The sequence below is a fragment of the Colletotrichum paranaense genome, assembly GCF_030867605.1.
Source record: "Colletotrichum paranaense strain IMI 384185 chromosome Unknown Scaffold_2.1, whole genome shotgun sequence".
Lineage (NCBI taxonomy): Eukaryota > Fungi > Ascomycota > Sordariomycetes > Glomerellales > Glomerellaceae > Colletotrichum > Colletotrichum paranaense.
The window spans coordinates 1,517,477-1,539,538 of record NW_026848960.1 but is presented as its reverse complement, the minus strand read 5'-3'; the positions used below and the strand labels follow the sequence as shown (position 1 = coordinate 1,539,538).

The 22,062-nt window shown below is 51.5% G+C and overlaps 8 protein-coding genes across 8 annotated transcripts; 2 read left to right on the top strand and 6 right to left on the bottom strand.

The window, feature by feature from the left end:
- Positions 1-84: 84 nt before the first annotated feature.
- On the bottom strand, positions 85-1,566 carry CPAR01_02398 (uncharacterized protein; the record flags this gene model as incomplete). Its single annotated transcript, XM_060486686.1, has 3 exons — positions 85-1,000; positions 1,190-1,358; positions 1,440-1,566. 3 exons carry the CDS (start codon positions 1,564-1,566, stop codon positions 85-87), a joined length of 1,212 nt encoding a protein of 403 aa, XP_060354014.1.
- A 1,815-nt stretch (positions 1,567-3,381) lies between these two features.
- Positions 3,382-7,764, bottom strand: CPAR01_02397 (glycosylhydrolase family 18-6; the record flags this gene model as incomplete). Its single annotated transcript, XM_060486685.1, has 1 exon — positions 3,382-7,764. The coding sequence occupies one exon, from the start codon at positions 7,762-7,764 to the stop codon at positions 3,382-3,384; it is 4,383 nt and encodes a 1,460-aa protein (XP_060354013.1).
- Positions 7,765-8,943: 1,179 nt separating this feature from the next.
- CPAR01_02396 (uncharacterized protein) lies at positions 8,944-9,780 on the bottom strand (the record flags this gene model as incomplete). The annotated part of the gene is made up of 1 exon (XM_060486684.1): positions 8,944-9,780. The coding sequence occupies one exon, from the start codon at positions 9,778-9,780 to the stop codon at positions 8,944-8,946; it is 837 nt and encodes a 278-aa protein (XP_060354012.1).
- Positions 9,781-10,729: 949 nt separating this feature from the next.
- Positions 10,730-11,583, top strand: CPAR01_02395 (LysM domain-containing protein; the record flags this gene model as incomplete). The annotated part of the gene is made up of 2 exons (XM_060486683.1): positions 10,730-11,234; positions 11,291-11,583. 2 exons carry the CDS (start codon positions 10,730-10,732, stop codon positions 11,581-11,583), a joined length of 798 nt encoding a protein of 265 aa, XP_060354011.1.
- A 444-nt stretch (positions 11,584-12,027) lies between these two features.
- On the bottom strand, positions 12,028-13,090 carry CPAR01_02394 (glycosyl hydrolase; the record flags this gene model as incomplete). Its single annotated transcript, XM_060486682.1, has 5 exons — positions 12,028-12,386; positions 12,452-12,518; positions 12,574-12,629; positions 12,693-12,917; positions 12,982-13,090. The coding sequence occupies 5 exons, from the start codon at positions 13,088-13,090 to the stop codon at positions 12,028-12,030; spliced, it is 816 nt and encodes a 271-aa protein (XP_060354010.1).
- Positions 13,091-15,823: 2,733 nt separating this feature from the next.
- CPAR01_02393 (uncharacterized protein) lies at positions 15,824-16,183 on the top strand (the record flags this gene model as incomplete). Its single annotated transcript, XM_060486681.1, has 1 exon — positions 15,824-16,183. The coding sequence occupies one exon, from the start codon at positions 15,824-15,826 to the stop codon at positions 16,181-16,183; it is 360 nt and encodes a 119-aa protein (XP_060354009.1).
- A 190-nt stretch (positions 16,184-16,373) lies between these two features.
- Positions 16,374-17,183, bottom strand: CPAR01_02392 (cupin; the record flags this gene model as incomplete). Its single annotated transcript, XM_060486680.1, has 4 exons — positions 16,374-16,479; positions 16,566-16,732; positions 16,834-16,936; positions 16,990-17,183. The coding sequence occupies 4 exons, from the start codon at positions 17,181-17,183 to the stop codon at positions 16,374-16,376; spliced, it is 570 nt and encodes a 189-aa protein (XP_060354008.1).
- Positions 17,184-19,402: 2,219 nt separating this feature from the next.
- Positions 19,403-20,962, bottom strand: CPAR01_02391 (uncharacterized protein; the record flags this gene model as incomplete). Its single annotated transcript, XM_060486679.1, has 6 exons — positions 19,403-19,852; positions 19,941-20,149; positions 20,208-20,349; positions 20,412-20,511; positions 20,563-20,690; positions 20,762-20,962. 6 exons carry the CDS (start codon positions 20,960-20,962, stop codon positions 19,403-19,405), a joined length of 1,230 nt encoding a protein of 409 aa, XP_060354007.1.
- Between the last annotated feature and the right edge of the window lie 1,100 nt (positions 20,963-22,062).

The window sequence follows — 22,062 nt, the reverse complement described above, 5'->3', positions numbered from 1 at the left end:
ATGGTAACCATATCATCATCATCCTAGAAATGCGCGTCATCTCATCACCCATCAGATCCCAATGTCACAACTCATGGTTTTTTCTCAGTCCGCTCTGGCCGTAGCGACGTCGTACATTGAAGCAGAGACCTCGTGTTCAGAGGCCCGATGGCTCCGGGATCGCGGGAGGTCGATGCGCTGTCTATACGGCCGAGCGGCGCCGTCGACGTGGTGATCCGACATTTTCCGCGGGAGGTCTTCACCTCTCGGCGGGGGCGCTTCTTTCCGGGAATGCCTTCTCTCTCGAGACGCGTGGGACCGGATCGAGGACGCGTCGTCGCGCTCTCGCTCTCGCGGGGGCGACGGCTGCTGCATCGGCATCGGGGACGGGAGGTCCATCGGCGGCAGCGGCGGGGCCGGGGGCGGAGGTGGCGGCATTTCTGCGCTGACGAGGGGTTCCCGGTCCCGGTCTCTGTCGCGTTCCCGGTCGCTGCGGTCGCTACGGTCTCCTCGATCGGGTTTCCGCTTCTCGATGACGGACGAGGTCTCATCCGGTCGCAGGAACACATCGGGATGGTCCGGATCGCTTCCGTCCTCGGGCTCCTCGTCAAAGTTGAACTCCTCCTCGTCATCCTGGCTCCCACCGCCGTTGACGACGCTCGCCTCGAGCTTGGCGCCCTTTTTGCCGACGAGCTTGCCCTGGCGGTACTGCTCCAACGCCTTTTTCAACACGTTGCGCATGACGGCCTTGTTGACATTCCTCCGCACCCGGTCAAAGTAGCGCGTGACGTCGCCGACGACCATGACTTGTGCATCGTGATCAATCTCGAGCACGTCGGCATAGTTTGCGCGTGAATTCTCTTTCACGCGGAACTTGCCCGGACGGAGCTGCATGCCGACGGGGGAGAAGGGGAGACGATCGAATGGCGGGGTGCGGTCGTTTTCGTCAAAGACGTAACCCTGCTGGCTCGAGTCGATTCCGGGCTTCTGGAAGTCATTTTTCGTGGGGGTGGAGATGGGACTGGTGGTATCGTCGATCGGAGGTTAGCGAGATGAAGTTTTGGGCTTGATTATGGCTTGATTTGGTTTGCCGACGGGGGGTTTGGTGGGATGAGGGGCGTTGATGAGGAGGGGTAAAAAGCAACAACAAGCTCAACCACATCAACAGAGGGATACCGGCGGTCGGAGACTGGAGATGATCAAAACTTACACACAGTGGCAGTAATGCGGAAAAGTGTCGCTGTGTCGAAGGACGATGAAGCGCGTGTAGCCAAGGCACTTCCACTCCCACTCGAACTCGTGCGAGTCTGCCCAGAGGAACTCAAAGACGTCGCCCACCTCGCATCTCGACGCGGGGCCAATATCGTAACCTTTGCGAGCTGGAGATTGCCTCAATGTTAGCAAAAGAAAGGGGAAAACCTGGTGATCTCGTAGACCGTTGATCCTCGGTTTGTACTCACCCAGAGGGTGCTCGTACGAGCTCTCGTGCGTGCCTATGGACGCATCGTCCCCGTTCCCCGAGTCACTCTTAGTGCTCTTGGTACTCTTACTCCTGAAAGTCGAAAAATCTCGGTTCCCGATCACCATCTCTTGCCACACATCCCAGGAACAGGAAAAAGAGGGAAGAGGAAAAGGAAGGGAAGAGAGTTTCTAAAGGGGGTTGTTTAAAGATTCAATTGTCGGTATGGTGTATGGATAGCTCTGGCGGAGACCAAAGAGAAAAAAAAGGTCGAGGCAAGGTAAGGTAGGTAAGAGAAAGGGTACGGAGAATGGGTCAAATCATTGCAACATGACGGAGACTCAAGACTGGGGGTGTGGGATGAGCGGTGGGATGCAGTACCTAGGTAGTGGTTTAACCCAACCTCGAGAACCACAATAGAGCAGCAAGAAACCCGGGGCTGACTGGACTCCTTTGGGCCTGGGATTTCGGAACGATTGAGATGAGGCAGGGCGAGATGCAACAAGGGGGAGGGATCACCTCGGGTAGGGACAGAACAGACTCTGCTTGTCTGAGTAGAGGTGAGAGGTGAGTGAGAAGAGGCGAGGCGAGGGTCGTGAAGAGCGGTCTCGTGGAAAACCTGCAGCCACGCTTGCACCAGAGAGAGCAGCAGACCAAACAGAATGAAGAGATTCTGGCTGGCTGCTGCCTCTCTCTACTTTTTCCGCCACGTCGCTACTATGGATCATGCGCGGTGTATGATGCCCAACCTCCACCGCCATGCGTCGGCCGCGATGTCAATGGCCGCGGTGAGGGTTCTCGTCTCCACCCCGCCGCCATTCCAACCAGACGTGAGTTGTCCCAGAGTGCCCCCCTCCCTAGGAGTACATGATGTACAGGACCCGTCGTTGTCACCGCCATTTCGGCACGGATTATTTCACCGGCGTGCCGGGGTTGCTGATCAATCAGTCATCTTCTTTCGTTATCTCTCTTTCTCTCCCCCCTCTGACGTTGCTCAATGGGACAACATCGTTCTTGGAATGAGAATCAAGTTCAGCTCGTCGTCTTCTGCAACAGCTGCTTGAGAAGGAGGGTGTCATGAAGCCTAACTCGGCCCAGGAGCGTCCATGTTGCGCTGTGCTAACAGTGTTGGGGGGTGCGGGTGCAGCCGCCTTACTATCAGCTGAATGAGGGGTTAATGCGCCTATTAATAGGATTAGTTTAGGGGCCCTGCACAGGAATCTCCCCATTGAGAAGAACAAGCTCGCCAACGTGTCTTGAAAACAAGACAGCCAGACTTTCAGAACGAATCTGAAGTGAATCTATAGCTCGATGACCACATCACGAGAGCTCACGAGAACTCACGAGACAGTGTAGCCATTGATGGCTCACCTCGAGCATATGATCAATGTCGCTCGATCGATCTGTATCGGTGCCTGAGCGTAAGGCCCAACGGCGTGGCACAACGCTCTGCAGCAGCAGCAAGGATGCCCGTGTCTCACCCAACCAGGAACAACACTTTGGACATTATTCACTCAGTCCTGACAACTCTCGATTACCCATCCTCGAAGATGGAAGAGCGTAGAATCATGACATATGGTGCTTCTTACTAGAGTCACTATGGCCACCTACCTAGTACTCTGTAGCGAGTTCATACGCACGCTCCATGTCTTGCTTGTCTGTAGCGTTGTCCAAGGTGTTCGTGCTGGCACAGCTGGGTAACATTCCAGCCAAGCCATTCTCCGCCTGAGAGAAGAACCTCATCCATGATCGCTCACCGAGAGTTCAAGACGCGGTCAAGCTAATTGCGGGATTTCAACGCAGGAACGAAGATAGAATACATATGACTCGATAGTCAAAGACCCAAGGTAATGCTAAATACGTACAGAAGAATGTGAATTACAAAGAAAACAGTTGCCAAGGTATGGCACCAGTTCAACCCCTAGATCCAAGTCCTGGTAAGCTTAGTAAATGCCCCATTTCACCGCCTGTTGGTGACTGTTCCCGTTACAGTCCATGTCTCCCTTGGCTCCCACCTTTCCGTCACTATTCTCAAATTTCTCAATAGCAGTGTTTATGATATCAATCACATCCTGCCCACCGACGTAGAACTCGACGTTGCCATCAACCTTGGTCGCCTCAACACCAAAAGAACACCCGCCAAATTTGGCAATCTCGCGCTGGTTCTTCCCCACGACCTGAGTCGTCCAGTCGGTACCCCCGTCGCCCTCAATGTTCTTGATAATTTGCCGACAATCGCTCGCGCTCGGCGACGCACCGCTCGTCTGGTCCTCAAACGACGACAAGCCGCAGTAGTCCTTGCCCGGCGGCACGTCGCACGGGTAGTTCTCGGTGGAGCCCTTTGTCTCGTCCCTCGTCGCTGACTCCCATCTCTGGAACGCGCGCTCGGCGCTGCAGACGGGGATGCGGATGAAGCCCGGCGTCGTGACGTCCACGTCCAGCAGGTCGTCCTGCACGCCCTCGTCATCTACGTTGGCGAAGCCGCCACCGTTTTTGCCGCCATTAGCCAGATAGGTACGCACCGCGCCCTTGATCAGGTCCTCCTTCGTGACGTCGCCAAAGCTGTCGCCCAGTTTGCCGACACCCTTGGGCGCCGAAAACTTCTGGTCCACGCACCCGCCCTCGGAGCATTCGTAGGCGTCGCCGTCCGGGCTGGCGAGGTAGTACAGCTTCCCATTGTAGCACGCGCCCGTAGCCTTCATGGTCTCGTCCGAGAGGTAGTCATCCAGCGGGTTCGATGCGTCGCAGCCGTAGCCCGAGTCAATGACGAACGCCCACGCGCTCGAGGCATGCCAGAGTGCGGGGATGGCATAGGCGAAATAGGACTTTTGAATGTTCGACAACAGCGTAGTGGCGTCCACAGTCCCGTTGACCGATTTGGGATACAGGTTACCATTGGCGATGGCCTTGCCAATGAGGCTGACCGACTCGGAAGAGCCGTCAAAGATTTTGGTGAGGGCGAGGGACGTAACTGCAGCCCAGCCGTCAATGACTTGGCCCATGTAGTTGGAGAACTTGTCCTGATCTTTAGGTGTCCAGTCTGATCCGTCCGCGTCTGGCAGCAGGTCTTTGGCAATGGTTGTGCTTTGGCCAATCAGAGTCATGCTGGTGTCCTTGAGGTTGTCTAGGGACTTGGCAAACTTCGGCAGAGACTTGAGAAACGTGTTGAAGAAGGGCCCTGCGGCAGAGAGTGTTCCCAGAGTGACGAGATCGATGATGAGGAGGAGCCAGGTATTGTCCTCCTCAGGAGGAATCGGCGCAAAAGTGTTCTCCATATCCTTGAGCGCGGCAACGAGGCCTACAGAGGCCTTATATAGAGCGTCATAGTATGTGGCGTGGATTTTCCGGATCGTGATGATCGAGTTCCAAATCAGCTGCGCCGCTGGGCCCGAGTACTGTCCGTCCATACTCTTGGAGCATCCGTCTGTACTGCAGTCACTACCCAGGACGCCGCCGCAGTCGTCCGCGCCGGCCTCAATCATGAGTGTTGCATGCACAGAAGCGAGGAAACTGGTGTCATTATAGGGTTGATCCGTCTCTTTCCAGATCCTCACAACGTCCTCCCATGCCGCGTCCGCGTTGAGACCCTGCCAGAGCTCCTCGACATCCCGGTGAAGCTGGTCCATTGCGTAAATGTTCGTGCAGTCGTAATCGGTCCAATTGCCGTTACGGGTGTAGTCCGACTTGGGATCCTGCCCGCTGATGGCGAGCTGCTTGAACTGCGCCCAGTCCTTCGCGGGTGCGGGCACGTCGTGGTATTTCTGCAAGTCTGTCGCCCAGTCCGTGGTGCCGCCCATGCCCCAGGCAGTGTAGAGCGCCGCGCGTGTCTTCTTGGTGCTGGCGCTCATGTAGGCGACGTACTCGCCGTCGTCGTAGACGAGCACGTCGCTGTTACTGCTGGCATCGAGGAAGCTCGTCACCACACGGCCGGCGCGGCGCCTGTCGCTCATGATCTCGGCAATCTCGGCGTCGGCGATGTAGCCCGCTGTTCCCGTGCAGACGCCCTTGGCCGCCTCCGAGTTGAGCCGGTCGCCGGTGTATAGGCAGTCCGGGCCCCAACAGCTCGGGTCCGCCATTTTAAAGGATCGTCCGTAGCTGGTAACGCCGACGACAACCTTCTTGCCCGGCACGCCGGCTTTGGTGATCATGGCTAGAGATTGCTTGGTCTCCGTCAAGTTTACCTGGCTGCGTAGGCAGTTGCCCGTGTCGCACCCTTCCTGCGAGTTTGCGTTGTTGGCATCCCATTGGCCGTGAAGATCATACGTCATGTAGACGATATAGTCAATGACCTTGCCGATGGCGTTGATGGGGTACTGCTTCAGGTACCAGTACGACGAGGGCGCCGCGATGGAGACGGTCTTACCAGGTAAGAGGTTCTTCAGCAGCACGAGGAAGGCCAGGTAGTTGGGGCCATCATCTTCGCTGGCGGGCGGGATGCCGGGAAGATCAGGCGCACCGGGGTATTCCCAGTCGATATCGACGCCGTCGAGGTTGTGTTTCTTGATGTAGTTGGCAATGTTCGTTGCAACTTTGAGGCGGTTGGCCGGCGTTACGGCCTCACGGAAGATCCAGTAAGTGTCAGGGAAGGTCGAAAAGTCCCAGCCACCAAAGGACAAGATCTTCTTGGGTCCATTGATGCGCTTGAACTGTGTGAACTGGTACGAGGACAGTATGTCGCCAACCTCTACCTCAAAGTCGGCTGTTAAGGTGCCAAAGGCAAAGTGGATGTGTGTGTACGCTGACGAGTCGATCTGCATAGCATCCTGGTAGAGACACTCACGTCCCAGGCCATAGCCTTCGAAGTAACCGATCCTGATACTGCCTGTGCCATCGCCTTTGACCACGTCGGTACCGCAGTTGGAAATGCAGCCATAGGTGCCCGGCTCAGCAGTTCCAGGGGCTCCCGTGTTGGTGTCGATGCAGAAGTCCTTGGTGATACCGCACTGGCCCCAGATGTTACAGCAGGCGTTCAAAGGGCAGGGATTGAGCTTAGCAATATCCGACCCATCAGTCGGCGGCGTCGTACCAGGTTTCTGAGGACCACAGTTTGCGTTAGCAATCTCAGCGGGGAACGGCGGCGTCCCATCACTGAGACACATGATTGTATCCGTGAAGAGCAGCTGACAGCCGTTCCAGCCCCAAGTCTTCTTGTTAAAGTCCTCGAGCTTCTGTCTCGTGAGACTGTACTCGGCAGCAAGATCGTCGCAGTTATCGTTCGCCTTCACCTGGTACGAGTAGCATGAGCCGTCCGAGTTCTTGTCCGGGCTGAAGTCAGGCATGTCGCCGGTGGAGCAGCAGACGTGCTGCTTCGGTCTCAGAGTAGCACAGAAATCTGATGCCGAGTTGATCTTGGTGAACTCAGCGGCCGTGATGCCACACTTTGTGGCCAGCGCCGCGCAGCTGTCGCCGGATTCGACCTGCACAGTTCTGCATTCTGCGCGGGCATGGAGCCGGCTGTGGGCAGTGCCGTGAACACGCTTGGCTATTGTCGAATTGGTGGTGCCATTCGTGGGAATCGTGCCATTCGAGGGCAGAAGAGGCGTGGTAAATTTGACTTGGCCACCAACGCTGATGGAATCCTCGAAGGAAAGGCAAGTAGCATTATCCCACGTCTTCAAGGCGTCCTGAATCGGTCCGAAGGAACCATTACTCAAGAGCATCAATCCAAAGATGTGAGTGCTGTCGTAGCCTGGCTCGCAAAGTTGCATGGCCAGGCTTGGTGTTGAGACGTTGAGAGTAGGCAAGGTATCGTGGAGATTCTTGAGGGCCGATTCGCCGATGCCTTGGTTCAGCAGACCTTGGCCAATGTAGAGTCCAACTGTGGCTTGTCCAGACTGACCAAACATGATGAAGGGTCCATCAGTCTCGCCATGCCCATGATCAACATAGTTGCGCATCTGTTTGATCAGAGAGCGAAGGCCGGCGGTGGCTTGACCAAAACCCTCTTGCCACCATCCAATTTTAAAGTCGACGTCGACTGACTCTGATGATGGAATGCGAGCGGCCGATGCAGGCAGCTTGGAGAAATCAGGACCATATGACGAACAGGCATGGATGCGATGATTAGCCGCCTTGTCGTCAACGGGGTCGAAGAGAGAGAAGCGGTAGAACATGGTCTGCTTGCATTTTTGCATGTGCTTGAAGTCGGGATAGACCGACCAGTTCCCAATATTGGGACCAGAGACACTGCAACGCTCTGGGCAAGTTTCGAAGCTGCTGTAGGTAGGGCTGGAGGGAAGTCTCAGCCCGGTCCGCGACCTCGCTGAGGCTCCTTCAGTCAAGAAGGCAACAGCCATAAGGCCCGCGGTGAGCCATGGCAAGTGCATATTGACTCTGGAGGCTAACGCCTTGTACAATATGAGTCAGGGAGTAAAGAAGGTAGGAAGTTGGTTGAGATGGTAAGGATGAATAAGAGTCAAAATGCAAGATAGATAGGAGACAAAAGATTGGAAGGAGCGTACTCAGTTGACTCGTTTTGATAAGTGTAGTTGTTGATAGCGCAGCAGCTTTATATTATTCACTCGGTTGAGGTAAACAAAAGTCTATCCCCCAAGCCAACTCTTGAACCACGATGATGAATCCTCCTCGAATCCGATCAAGCACAGAGTTCTGAATCCCGTTCGGATAACACTTTGATCCCAACCCGCCCCCATAACCTCATGATATCGATCGAGAACAAGTTTCAAATTGCGAGTAAGCACTATTGAATCCATGAACGGTCAGAAGGCAGCAAAAATTCCACTTCAACGCAACACGAAACCTCCATTCCAACTGTCTGGAGGTTGCGATATCCTTGCACTTTTCGGGGGCGAAAAGAGCTGTCTCACGACCCTTGCCTCAAAATCACCTTCCGTATGCCGTTTTTACCGAAGTTCTCTACGTTATTAGGCATAACTCGCAAGGCTCTACGCTTGGCAACTCGATCGTAGAGCCTTGGCAGTTGGACGCACATTACAGCAAGTGATCCTTCACGCATCTGCCCCCTTTAACAAGCATGACCAGCAGCTGAGTTTCCAAGAAGAACACTTCCGAAGGATCAAGGTGGAGTCGCCCAACCCCGGAGAAACAACATGCTTAGAGTTAAGCTAAATAAACAGGCTGGCGGAAGCGACGGAGCGGGATGGACCGCCACTCTCCGAAGTTCGCCAAGCCCGCCTCCCTCCCCCCTTTCACATCTCTTTTCAGTCATGTTCCCCTGCATCCGGAGGTGCAAAAGTTCTGAATCTCATCCGCTCCCGCTGTGCATACCCATATTGCTACATTGATATTACATCAGCCCAATGATATGCTGATGTTGCCTGTTTTCATCTAAGTTAAATCCTTTAAGCATGGTCACCTGCGAACACCATGCAGGAGGCACAGCAGGACGACGCAGGGCATTCTTGTTCAGCCTGATCTCGGATACCTTAGCAGACCCTCAATGCGGCTTTATTTTTCACAGTTATCGTAGAAACTTTCATATTGAGTCATCTCGGTGCGAAATACAACCACAATTCAGCCCTTTCTCACATCAAAACGTGGAAGATGGCACCCAATGCGGCAGCCAAACACACCACCCCTCCAACAACCAACCCATGATCCGCAGCATTTTCGTCACCATCGTTGCCTGAAGGGCATTCGATTGGTGGATTCTGTGCCTCGCACGCCCGAGCAGTGACAGCAGCAGAGATACTCGACGCGTCGGCCTCGCTCATCTTGATCTTGCAAGGGTTCGGCGTGACCGTTGATGAAGCCACCACAGCACACGTATCGCCGCCTGGCCACTTTGAGATTCCGGTAGAGTTGAGCGTATCAGTCACGCTGATGGCGACACCCGCGTCAGATGAGCAATCCTGTCCGTTTGTGGCGGCCATGAGATCCACACTTTGCCCGGCAGTTTTGGTTGTGAAAATCATGGCGTTGGACGTGTTATTGCTGGGAAGTTCGTATGGGTACTTGAATGAATCCTCCGTGCAGCTGAACCATGACACGGTGTATCTGATCTGCCAGGTCCCCTCAACGTTGAACATGGCGAAGCCGCGGTATTCATAGTATGGGTCGCTGCTGGAGAAGTTGGCAAATCTCACGTCGTACTCCGTGGTCTTGACCGAATCGCTCTTATTATTGTAGTTCCATATCGAGAATCCGATCTTAAGAGCGAGCCCCGGCGCCAAGTGCGAGTTTTGGAAACCGAAGACAATGGGTAAAAGCGGCGTCGGCGCGTATGTCTCATTGCGGGGGAATACCAGGTCAACTTCCACGACGCCCGACTGATCGCTTGCTGCGACGGTGGTTGCTCCGAGGGTGGTCCAGACACAGGCTAGAAGGAGCCGCCAACTAGTCGTCCATAATGTTGTGTACATGCTGACGCTCTACCAGATCCGGAAGCTTGATGGGTAGCAGCAGGCGATGCTCGATGCCTCGGTTTCGATGGGGCAAGATAGGCAGGCAATAATTTCGTTGCGATGGGGAAAAAGAGGCACGGAAAAGTAAGAAACATGGAATTTTATACAGATGGATGGGCAAAGAAAGCGCCTAGCCACCCCCACTATTCCGGGCTATTTCCCGCCATCCTACCCATTTCAGCCTGCTTGTTCAGTGTGTGATCCGTCTCTTGACTGTGTGACGGGAAAAAAGAGTTGAATTAAAGCACGAGAGTTCACGTTGGTGCCGATTGGCCGGCTTGGCGCAAACAGTTGCTTCTACAATGTGACAGCAACCAACAGAGTTGATAGGCTAGTTGGTCCGATCATCCTTGCCGCGGGTGCCTACATAATACATGTATCGAATCCTTCTCGGCAGCCTTGCCAATAAGCGGAAGCAGTATTAAGCAATGATCACGCACGCCGCGCTTGGCGCCAAGGTGGTACCTGAGAGACTTGACATGTCTCGGCAACTCTGAACCGTTCTCTCTTTCTGCGCCACCGGCAGGGCCGTGTAGAGTTACACTCAAGAATTCATCGAGCGGATTTCGGGTTTAGATATTATTGAACGGGGACGAGCGTTTGCCGCTGTAAGTCGGATCATGATGATAGTTCCTGCATTGTGCTTTCCGAAGTCGAATTGGTTCCTATGACCGGAAGTGGGATGTTGTCAAGGTCGAGTCGATGAGAAGTCTTTTCTTTCTGCCTTGAAGGATTACACCTAGCGAAATTTGAGTTCCTCTTTGGAAAGAGGAAACAATCTGTCGGAGGCGAGTATAAGACTCGGGCTTCCAGGCCGCGTTCAAGTGTCGCATGATTACCATCATCAACATCATACTTCTCTTGTCTTTCTTTAGGGTATTTCCTCTCTGCCAATTATCTCCTCAAGATGCAGATCACTCATTTCATCGCCGCTGCGGGAGTTCTCCCTGGATTAGTTTCTGCTGGGTCAGTTCTCTCGCGCCGCGCTGTCGACTGCGCCTTCTCCACGGCCCCTAGTAAAAGTGACACTTGCGCAACTTTTGCGAGCAGCTGGGGGCTCTCTGTCGACGATCTCCAGAAGTTGAACCCCGGAATCACCTGTCCTGCACTAGACACCAGCAAGTCGTACTGCGTGATCGGTACTGTCACTAATGACCCGGAGCCGACGACTACGACATCCCAGAGCACTACCCCCATCACGTCAATCACTTCCAAGACCTCAACTACTACCACATCCCCCTCTACCACTACCACCGCTGCGGCCCCTAGTAACTCCCCAACTATGCCCGGCCTCGCAGCCAACTGTGATGGCTTCTACAAGGTCTCTTCCGGTGACTCCTGTGACGCCATCTCATCCAATTACGGCATCAGCACTGCTCAGTTCAAGAGCTGGAACACCGAGATCAACGCTGGTACCTATAATCATTTTGACTGCTCGGTTTCAATGCTCTAACATGTCGCTCAACAGATTGTACTAACCTCTGGCTCGACTACTACGTCTGTGTCCACGTGCCTGGCGCGGCCACCACCACTCAAGGCACCACTCAGCCGACGACTCCTCCTTCCACCGGCCCGACACCCCAGATGCCTGGCATCGTCTCCAACTGCAAGACATTCTACCAAGTCAAGTCTGGCGACAGCTGCTGGTCTATTTACAGCGGCGCGGGCATTACGTTTGAGCAATTCCTTTCGTACAACACACAAGTTGACTCGAGTTGCAGCAATCTGTGGCTGGGTTATTATGTCTGCACTGGCGTGTAAATTTGATGTCTCCGGTTTATGTGGGCCCAGATACACGTCGGACGTAAAGTTAACTTTCATCATGTTAGTGTCAGTCTAGCATGGTGTGACATTGTGTCAACTAATTTTCAATTTCCCAAGCTTTCAAGTTCTAAACATCTCATCGTTTCCTGTAAATAAGTTTGGTTTTTTCTTAATGCTAATATTCTTATTCGTCTAATGATCTTTCCAACAGGAAAACAAGAAAAAAATGCACAATCACTACAAATCCAGCATGTGGATGAATTACTTATTCTTCATCAGACTGTTAAGAGTTTGAACCTAGGGTCCGTCATCGGCCAAGTACCCCTTATCAAGAGTTCGATGACGGACCATTCTTGTACTACAGGAAAGTTGTCCGCAAAAACCAAGACTGAGTCGTTCCTTGATGGGGACCAGTCGATCCCGTCTTGCTGTGCCCACTCTTTAATCTGAAGTGCCGGTGACCCACTCTAACCCTCCAGTGACATGCTTGACGAAGTACTCCTCAGAATAAGACTCATTAGTGTGTCCCATACCAGTGTAGAACGCCCTAGCCACACCCTCGTACATAGAGTACCACGCAATTGAGTGCATGGGAGGCATGTGCTGAAGCTCTGGAGATAGCGTGATCTCGTCGATGTAGGTCTCTTCCACCTTTGCGAGAACTTTGTATGCAGAATCATCGGCAGGATTAGTCTTGTATGCATACCACTCGTCCGTCCGGTTGTGGCTCTCTGGAAGACCAGAGGTCGAGGGATGGTCAAAGTCGAGAATTGTGACGGTGTCTGGGCGAATGTTGCCATCTAGAGAGGGAAAACGTTAGAAGTTTCTTGTGTACAATTGACAACGGAGCTTATTGTTAACTCACTAGGAGGATATCGCTCTTTTTGCGCGTCGTTGCAAATGTCGTCAGTCTCGCAAGGGTGGGATCGGAACTTTGGCGAGGTCAATAAAGCTAGGAATGGTGGGAAACCCGACACTGCGTCTTACCTGTGCACCAACAAGCTTAGTGAACCAGTTGGGCATATCGTCTCCAAAATCACCGGCTATGTTTAAAAACGTCAGACATGAGTTTAGCGCTGTGAATACATTCATCAACTTGAACTTACCGGCGTGAATGCCTAGCCAGGAGCCACCTTTAAGAAGGAAATCGTTGAGAGCATCCGATTCATTAGTTGACAAGTAGTTGCCAGTCGTGGAGATGAAGACCAGAGTGCTGTAGGCGGACAGGCTCCCGTTGGTGAAGATGGCAGAGTCTTCTGTCGCCGCGACTGACCAACCCTTCTCATTGGCAATGGAGCTCACGAGCTGGATACCATGAGGGATGCTAATAGCTTAAATGCCCTAATTAGACAGAGAGAACAATAAATAGGGAGCGCGATACATGCCTTGCATGACGATAGCCAGCCGTCTTGGAGAAAAGGAGGAGGCTAGGAGTTGCAGAGGTAGAAGCGTGTGCAACATGACTGGCAGCAATAGCCACGGCCGCAAGAAGAGTTGTAAACATGATTGTAGTTTGAGAGGTACGGCGAATGCCTTTTCTGGTAATTATGGGGGGGATTAAGATCGATGTTAGCGTGAGATTGGGTTTAGACCTGCATGATACTACTTGTAGATATTTATAAGTTTGTTAAAACCTGGTCAGGGTTCTCCAAACCGTCTACGATTTTCGTGATTTTCCACGTCAAAGCGAAACCGAGGAAAGAACATCATGTTGAGTCTCCATAGTTGTACAGCGTACGCGCATTTCCACAATAGGATAAAAATTTATGGCTTTCGTCGGATACAAGTATGCTTAAGTCCCAATAGGGCTGAACTTGTTGTACTTCTCTGTAATTGTAGGTCTACAAGCGAACAGCTGTACATTTGCGACTACCTCGAGGTACTTGCTTCTACCTTTTCGAAAATTTGAGCGATTCTATTGTCAGCACTACCTTCCGCTTTACGCGTAGACACTGCTAGGATGATGGCACTAGAGGAGTCAACTCTGAGTCTTGTAATCGTAGACCAAGCATCATGCTCCTTGGTTTTCGGCCTCAAAACCTGTCTCGTCCTAGGGCATGAAGAACGTATCAGATGTGGCGACGGAATGATTCAACAGGGGAAGATGCGAGTGTGTGTGGATAGACTCAAATCCGTCATGGTGGCCTGTCATGAGTTTACGGTGGATGACAGAAGGGTCTAGATATTGGGGCTCCATCTGGCATATTGACATGGCCAGATTCCCTTCCGACAACGGCATCGGACGTTGCCCGGATAGCCCACATTACTCTCAGCGCGGGCTATCTACACGAAACTTCTCGCAGCTTGCCAAGTTCTCGACGGTAAGTTTCGCAGGAGCTGCGTGATGAAATAGGTATCGACAGCAATGAAAGGGTGCGGAATTTTCGATAGACGAGAATCTAGAATGAGCTCGATCGTATCTCCGCTGAAACTCCGCCGAGTTTCCGCTAAAGAACATTCCGCCGACAGGAACCACCACCCAAATCATTGGTACAAACAAGTTTTTTGAGAAGTATGATTGAATCAAGGATCTGCCAAAAGCCAAAGGGGGAGGTAAAGACTTTTTCCTAATCACGCAATGCGGCGCTAAACTGTCCAATGGGGAAGGTGAATGTACGTGGATAAGAGAGAAGTGGACGTGGTTCATCCGAGTGCAGTTCATCTTGGCGCTGACGATGCGTTCCGATTACCGATTGAAGGCCCCGCGGCAATCAATGAATGCCGGTCTTGTGACGGCAATTTCCAAGGCTTGTTGCCCCATTTGACGGCGTAAGAGCCCTATTTGGCAATACTCTAGAGCTTCCGACCTGCCTCATCTAGGCTCATCCCTGTTTACACGCGGCGACGTCCGTAAAGGGTTGTTAAGCACGTGAACAGCTCTATCATCAGTACAGCGGAAAATATTCCATGCTGCTCTTAATGAACGTGTAGTCAAAACTACGGTTCCAAACTCAGCGCGGCTGGCAACATCTTGTGTTCACGTACATGAGCCAACAGGAGGCTTGATGTTGGGTGCTGAAGCTCTAACATTTCACTGTTAGCGGCAAGCGGCGGGCTCGCTGATGAAATCAATTAACCTCCGAGCTGTTCCACCATTTGTGGGCGGAAATGTTCCATCAAATATGTTCTTCGTGGCCGCGTGACAAGGTCGTCGTTTTCAATACCTGGATCATGTCTGCCAAGTAGTCAAGTACGGTACGAAGCTATCAAAATTCGAAGCTTTTCAGTTCCGATACCCCCGGCTCTTCATTCTTCCTCGACATAGCTATCCTGTCGAGTGCTGGATGGCATCGGTACATAAGCAGATACGCATATATACTTGGAATAGCAGTGAACTACGTGCTGATCCCATCCCATTCCACTCACATCTTCGAATGAAGAAAGTGATGTTGGGAACAGGGGTAGAGGAACCCGGGATACGTCTGTACTGACGCCATCCGTACTCGACAGGACGGCAAATTCGTCGTTTTATTCCACTCGCAATCTATACATTCGTGAGTGTAGCCGCTGGTATCGGCTTCAGCTTCTGCTTCGGTCTTCGCATGTTACAGTTTGTCCACCACGCAGGTCTAGACTTAAATCTTGTGGCAATTTGGTACCATTCGATTGTCAACTACTTTGAGATATCCAGATGATACCACAACATTATGCCAACTTATTTCTATTCAAAGATTGATTTTGAGCAGGTACCGTGTACGGTGCTTTACCTTTGTGGGGATTTAAGGTCGTTTTATGCTTCCTGCCCCATTCGCAATTTTTCATCTAGAATCAATAAGTGATGACCGTCCCTGCGGCCAGTTCAGGAAACGCGAGGCCGGGTGATCATTCTGGAATGATCAGACATGCGCAATTTGTTATTATGTCGCTGCGTTCGTTTTGATGGCAGCGAATCAAGCCTGACTTTGAAGCCTCCATTCCGCCCAGCTGCTGTAGCACAAGTCAACCCCCAAAAGACTAGCATCGAGGGGTTATACGAGCTGAGGCTTGGCTGCATGTCGACAACACCAATTGGACCATTACATCCTGTGTCAGCTGCATCATGCATTCGACAGAAAGAGACTTACTTTAGTTGCTTACCTGGGCGGGGTAGCCTTTGTTTCTTGACCTATAAATACGAATAAGTTGTGTCATGCACGCTGGCAGGCTTTCAACCTTTCCTGCCATAATTAGTTGACCGAGTTGGTTGGCGAATCGATCAACCGGCTTTACTTCAATCCTCGACGCTAACATTTTCAACATGACAACTCTTCAATACCTTGCAGTGTTGGTACTTGGTGCCAATGCTCTCGCTACTTGGCCACCGCAGGCTCCAGTCAATGAGACCTGCAATGTTGAGGGCAGCATCAAGCCTGCATATGGGAACTATGGTCTCGGGTCAAACTTTGATAACGCATACGGATGCTGGGAGCTATGCACCGATGGACGCCGCCCACCTCGATGCCAGTCTTTCTCGTATCAGTCGGCCGCTAAAGAATGCAAGCTATTCGATGTCCCTGTAGAAGACGGCGTGGACAAAGAGGATGGCACGGGTGTACTCTTCTACAACAGGAACTGTTTCGTATACACCCCACGGCCGGGAGTGAATATCAAAGACTAGACTGACCAAATACACTGTGTGGTCATTTACCTAAGCCGATAATTTCTTAGACGCGTGTCTCTGTCTGCAGTTGCTTTCATAATAGCTCTCCCCGTAGCCTTTTCCAGATGAACAACTTAGTCTACACCAGACAACTCCAAGACGCTCCGCCAGTGTTGCTATCAAACACTTCTGATTTGCGAGCCGATGCTTACTGAAGCCATCTCTCGCCAAGCTCCAATCGCTTTCCATCTACCGTAGCTTCGGAGGGCTTTGCGTCGACTACCATGCCGATCATGCGAACCCACTCGTTAGTTCTATTTGCCCAGCTATCACAGACCATACGGGTTAGCTCTGGTGTTCAAGAATGACATGTTATTTGTCAAAGAGACATGAAGCATACGAGTGCATTGCCCCCCGTTGAACGGCAACATCTCCCGGCCGAAGCAGGCTTTCGACAGTTTCTTCGTAGTCAGCCTGATCATTGTTGGCGCTGAAAGCAGCCTTTGGTGTGATAAGAACAGGCGTTCCCTGGGTGACAGCAACGTAGTCGACTGATGGAGTTCGATGCTGAAATGATTGAGTCAGCCTTTGGGGTGAATCCAGGGCAAGACACGTCAATGATTTTGGATCGTTTGCTAGAATATCTTAGGAGAAGGAAACCAACTTACCATCGGGGTGGTGTATCCAGGAGCCAAATCCAAGAAGTACACGTTCACTCCGCCTGGCAAGACTATCCCACTTCCAGGGACGTCAGCAAAGACCGGCAGGCCACTTGACGAAGTCAGTCTCTATTCGTTACGGTCTTGCAGCCGAAATTTACTCACAGCGCTTCATTGCTGGCAGGGACAGCCGAGACAGTCCCAATCTTGGTTCTCTGCAGCAGGCCGTCGAACATATTTTCTGTCACCAAGTTATCTGTGACTACCTCCACTCCAGGTTCAGTCTTGCCGTTGCCATTGTCTGAGCCGAGATCGAGATTAGAAATCACTACGCGCCGGTGAGGGAATGAATCGACCATATTTGTTTCGCTAACAGAGAGTTTGATGCCTGTGGTGTGTGGGTATTTCAGAAGCAGAATGCTTATGTCAGCGACTTGGCGAGTTCAGAATGTCAAGTGATGTTGAAGCTTCAATGCTATCTGGCTTTCACAAAATAGCATCTGTGAGATCAGGCCTTATGTAGTCAAGCCGACTTAGCGGGCTTCAAACATCGGGCTTGAGGTCCTTGAGTGACATGCATCATTTCGGCGCCGAGGAAATAAGGGCATTAGCCACGGCGCCGGTAATGTGGGGCCGGAGGATCACCCTAAAGGTTTACTCGAGCTTACTACGGGCTTGTCACCATCTCTCAAAACTGCAGTCATGCTGACATTCGCTTCCGGCCCCGAAAGTTGCCCCATCTTCGTTTATGATTACTAAGGTAGGATCATGTGAAACAGCTTAGGCAAATAGATATGCTAGAACAAAACCGCCAGCGCCAAGTTAATTATTCTCCTCAGCGGATTTATTCTACACAACAATCAGTGTAGTCGCACTTCGCTCAGTCCACAAGGCGAGGTTTTACCGCCGGAAATATTCTTAAGAAATGCTGGGTTCTCACAACCGAACAGAATTTACTCTTCGTGTAAATATCCGACTGCTTCGACCTCGAGATTGGTAGACCACAGCGCACTCAGCTGGGTAGAGATGGCAGCGTTTTTCGGCTCCGCTGGTTTGCTGGGGTTGACCAGGAATCAGGGCAATCTTGGCCAAATTATTGTACCAACGTGCGCAATGGAGTACTAATTAGGTAAACTCAAGCTCATGCATGTAGCAAACAGCAATGTGCTCTGCTGAAATAAGTGATTTCTTATTCTCTTAGTGGTACCGGCCTTTCAACGTGAATCTCACTTTTATGTTCCTTCCCACACTCTTGCAACCCTTTGTTGTACCCACGTATCCCAAGTCAAACTGATAGTCTGAAATAAGCCTGAATCCACGGCTAGACTATTGGAGGATCATAATGTCTACATGATAGTAAAAGTCTCCTTCATTTCTACCGGTTCTTATGGACTTCACGCATTGCTTCTCAAAAGTATCTTGGCAAAGACTTGAGATTTTATGAACACAAGCCAGAGGTAGGTATTCATAGAAACCGAGGCAGGAACACTTACTAATTTCCCTTGGTTGCTCATCGTCTCATCGTGAGATCTATTCGGGTTGACTTGATACTTGTACACCCTGAGAACCGATGAAAGAGGGCCCGGGAAGTGGGAGGCCTCTTAGGCCGGTTGGTCACCTTACCCACCGCTGGGAACCACAACTGTAGGCAAGCAATAACAGGTGGGCCCCAAATAGCCTGTTCCAGCCCGACTGGTTGAGTTGTTTTTGAAGCCTCAGAACGTAGCATTCAGGCACCGGCAAGACAGTGGCTGTTTCGACTAAAAGGTTGATGGATTGTGTGGAGATATGGAGAAGGTTCGCTGCGACTACGCCTCAGCTGCGCCTGAGTTTGCTTTGAAGAGCTTCCCTATCCTCTCCCAAGGAGACACCATCCGCAATATTGAGTGAACGTTGATTAAGTTAGCAATGTATTGGTTCTTTGTGTTTTGAAAATATGCGGCTTAACCTTAAGGTTTCACTTCTAGGCCTCGTATCAAGCAAATACTGCTACTGCAGACACATAGGCGCGCAGTTCAAACCCGAAACCTAGGGCAGACATGAATTGGGATGTCTTGAAATTGCCTTCCTAGATAATTCCTATTATCACTTTCTCTGCGCAGACAGATTTCGCAAAGCAGCAAAGATTGCACGAACATGGGTGTCATTTATGTATTAGTCCCTCTCAGACTTAAGAGACTTTTACTCAAGCTTCCGTCATGGGCAGAAATCCCCCGAGTCCGCAGAAACCTTCGTGGTGGTTGTTGCGACCAAGGAGAGTTTCAAATCGTGCGAGCCGAGTCAGTCTAAGGAACCTCGGAGATTTTTATGCTACTTTTCACAAAGAATGAAGCTATTTCCTCCACTCGAATGACCAATGAACACGCTCTTTCTTTCATTTAACAGTCGAGCCAACTTTTGGTATGGCGTTCAACTGCATGGAAAAGTCAGACATGCTACTCGCGGTATAAGGCAACGCTCAACGCCTGCAAACGTATAGAGAATTGATGAATTGAAGATAGAAATTGGTATAGAGCAAGTAACCAGACATAAGTTATAACCAATCGAACGTGAAAAATCAAGAAAAATAATCCCGAGACTACCAAGCTTCATGTGCTCGTTGAGGGCGCTGCTCACCAAATTGGCTGGTTCTGTCCTCGGTAATGACCTCAACTTCGTTCGACACCACAATACCGTTCGACGGTTTGCCTGATGTAGGCGTGGAAGAGCCTCTAAGGTTTTGCAACTTAACGTCGCTCATTATGCGTTCCTCGCTTTCGGTGAAAGTGACGTTGGAGGCAACAGGGTTTGCGCTTGGAGGACCAGTCCGGCGCGATGAATCCCCGTGGCCGCCCCCGATAGTTTGGAAGCCGCTCGGTGTCTTGTATGCCTTTTTCGTGTTCTTGGATGATCGTAAGACATTGGGCCAAAGAGGCTTGAGATATGTTCTAATGAGAGGAAAGATCATAGGAAGGTTCGTGGTGACGACCGCGACGAAGGTTTCGCGAGTACCCCATGCGCCGGCAAGTTGGGCACCATTGACGGGATCCTAGTTCAGTTTTAGTTTGTGAACAAATAAGGCCTTAGTGAACAAACAAAGCCTATAACGAGAGGCTTTTTTGATCGATGAAACCTACCACGAGGACGAATATGCTCTTCAGCGTGGCACAGACCAGGACGAAGATACCTGCACCAAGCACGATGGTCGACGCAATCTTTTTGACGAGCCTCAATGTTGATTCCCATAAAAGAGGAATAGGAATTAGGATGAGATATATATCGGTTGAGACGTTCGCGGCGAAGGAGGTCCAGATGATCGGTAACGATACGGCAGCTTGACAGGAATCTAAAGAAGAAATGGTGAGGATGCATCACACATTTGGCTTTGGGGTTCATAAACTTACTACCAGGGTCCGGGCTGATTTGCCAATACTTGCTGAATGGAATGCACGACAAGAACACTGCTCCAAGAGAGGCGACAAATGTCCCGATCACCAGACCGAAGCCAATCCAGATGCGCATGCGATATCGGCGACCTAGACCTTCCTAAGGGCATGTGTCAGTCGGTAAATATGATGTGATAGGGCTAGATGAGAGAGGGAGAGTACCGTAAGTCGAAGGTAGAAGACCAGCATCGCAAGCTTCAGCAGCCAGATGAGTGCGGAATAAGTGGTCCACCCAGCAATCTGAATCTTCGAGCCGATGACTCTATTCACCAATTCACTTAATGACATCAGACATTGGATTAATGTCACTTACCTCAGTTGATATTCCGGATCACTAGTAGATAGTGCTGCTCGCTCTTCGTCTGTCATACCATTATTGGCGAGCCCATGAGCTATGTTGCCAACGGAGTAGGCTAGGGTCGATTGGACTGTGTAAAAAAGCTGCATAAAGGAGACGAAGATCAGCAACAAACTTTGCTTAGTGTCGTAGCATCATCAACAAGAAAACATACAACTGCTCCCCACACCAGATAGTCATCAGCCCGAAAATTCCGGATCCCAACGGCCTTTGCTCTGGCGTACGTCCTCAAGGCCGTAACGATCACTCCGATGCCGTAAAGTGTCCAGGCCTCGATCGTGAACTGTCGTCCTGCCTCGGCAGCAGCTGCAGCGGCAGCCTGTGCAGCCGGGTCCGTGAGATCGGTGGTCGACATTGGCAGATTCTGTCGCAGTCGACTAAGTGGAGTCGAGATAAGTCCAATGACTGAGGAAACGACCGACCAAGAGAGCAAAATCAAGTGCGGAGTGCCATTCGTACAAGTATTAAATCCTTGAAGCCCAGGAGGAGCAGAACTGAATCAAGGAGGAAGTCTAGATGTTTGAATCAGGGTCTACGATCCATCACTAGTACAACAGAACCGGAACATCCATCATTGGAAACATGGCAACAGGCTTAAACGCACCAAGTTGGAGTGCAGAGTCCCAACTGATGCAACCCATGGCGGAGGAGACGTTTCTCCTACTATCCGCAAGGCGACTTTGAATGAGTTTGCAGGGAACCCATGCAGCCGTTCCTGCTGCATAAGTCCATCTCCGAGCTGTGACAGTGCAAACCAAACTTCATGTATGGGATGCACCAATACAAGCCATAGTGCGGTTTCTAAGGTTTCAAGGATCTGTAAACATGTTCGTCGGACGAATCCCGCATCTGGTGAGCAGTACTCGGTACTACCGCAACGGTGATGGCTCAGGAATATGTTACGCTCGCTCATCATCCGGCTTCCGATGGTCTCCTTCATCTCTCCCTTGGCGGTGCAAGTTGTCTCCGTGGTCCTGGCCCTTTGCAGGGTTTCTAGATGGAAGAAGTGGTGGGATCAAAGGCAAGGATACCTTTACTTTAAGAATTGGGCCCTCATCCGCTTCCTCCGCGAACTTCGATCCGCAGGCCTCCTAGCATCAGCTCAGATTGGAGATGATAAAACAAACACAGCTTCGCAGCCTTGTCTTGGGCCGAATTTGCCTCCGCTCTACCGTTCGGTGGACTATTCAGCGTTCACTTCGCGGAGCTATCCCCCACTTGCCAAGGTCCTAGATCATGATGGTGGAATCGAATCCATGGCTGCCCCCTGACTCGGAAGTGGACAGCTCCCTTGAGCCCTGTAGGGGGCCCAAGCGGAACACGGGTGCTTCCCCCGGTGTGGAGCGCCCCCACTGCCAATACTTTTCTTTACGATAAGGTAAGAAGGATCCCTCGGGTGATGCGATGAGGGGGCGGGGGCGAGTTGCGAACACCAGACCTACACGGCCCATGATT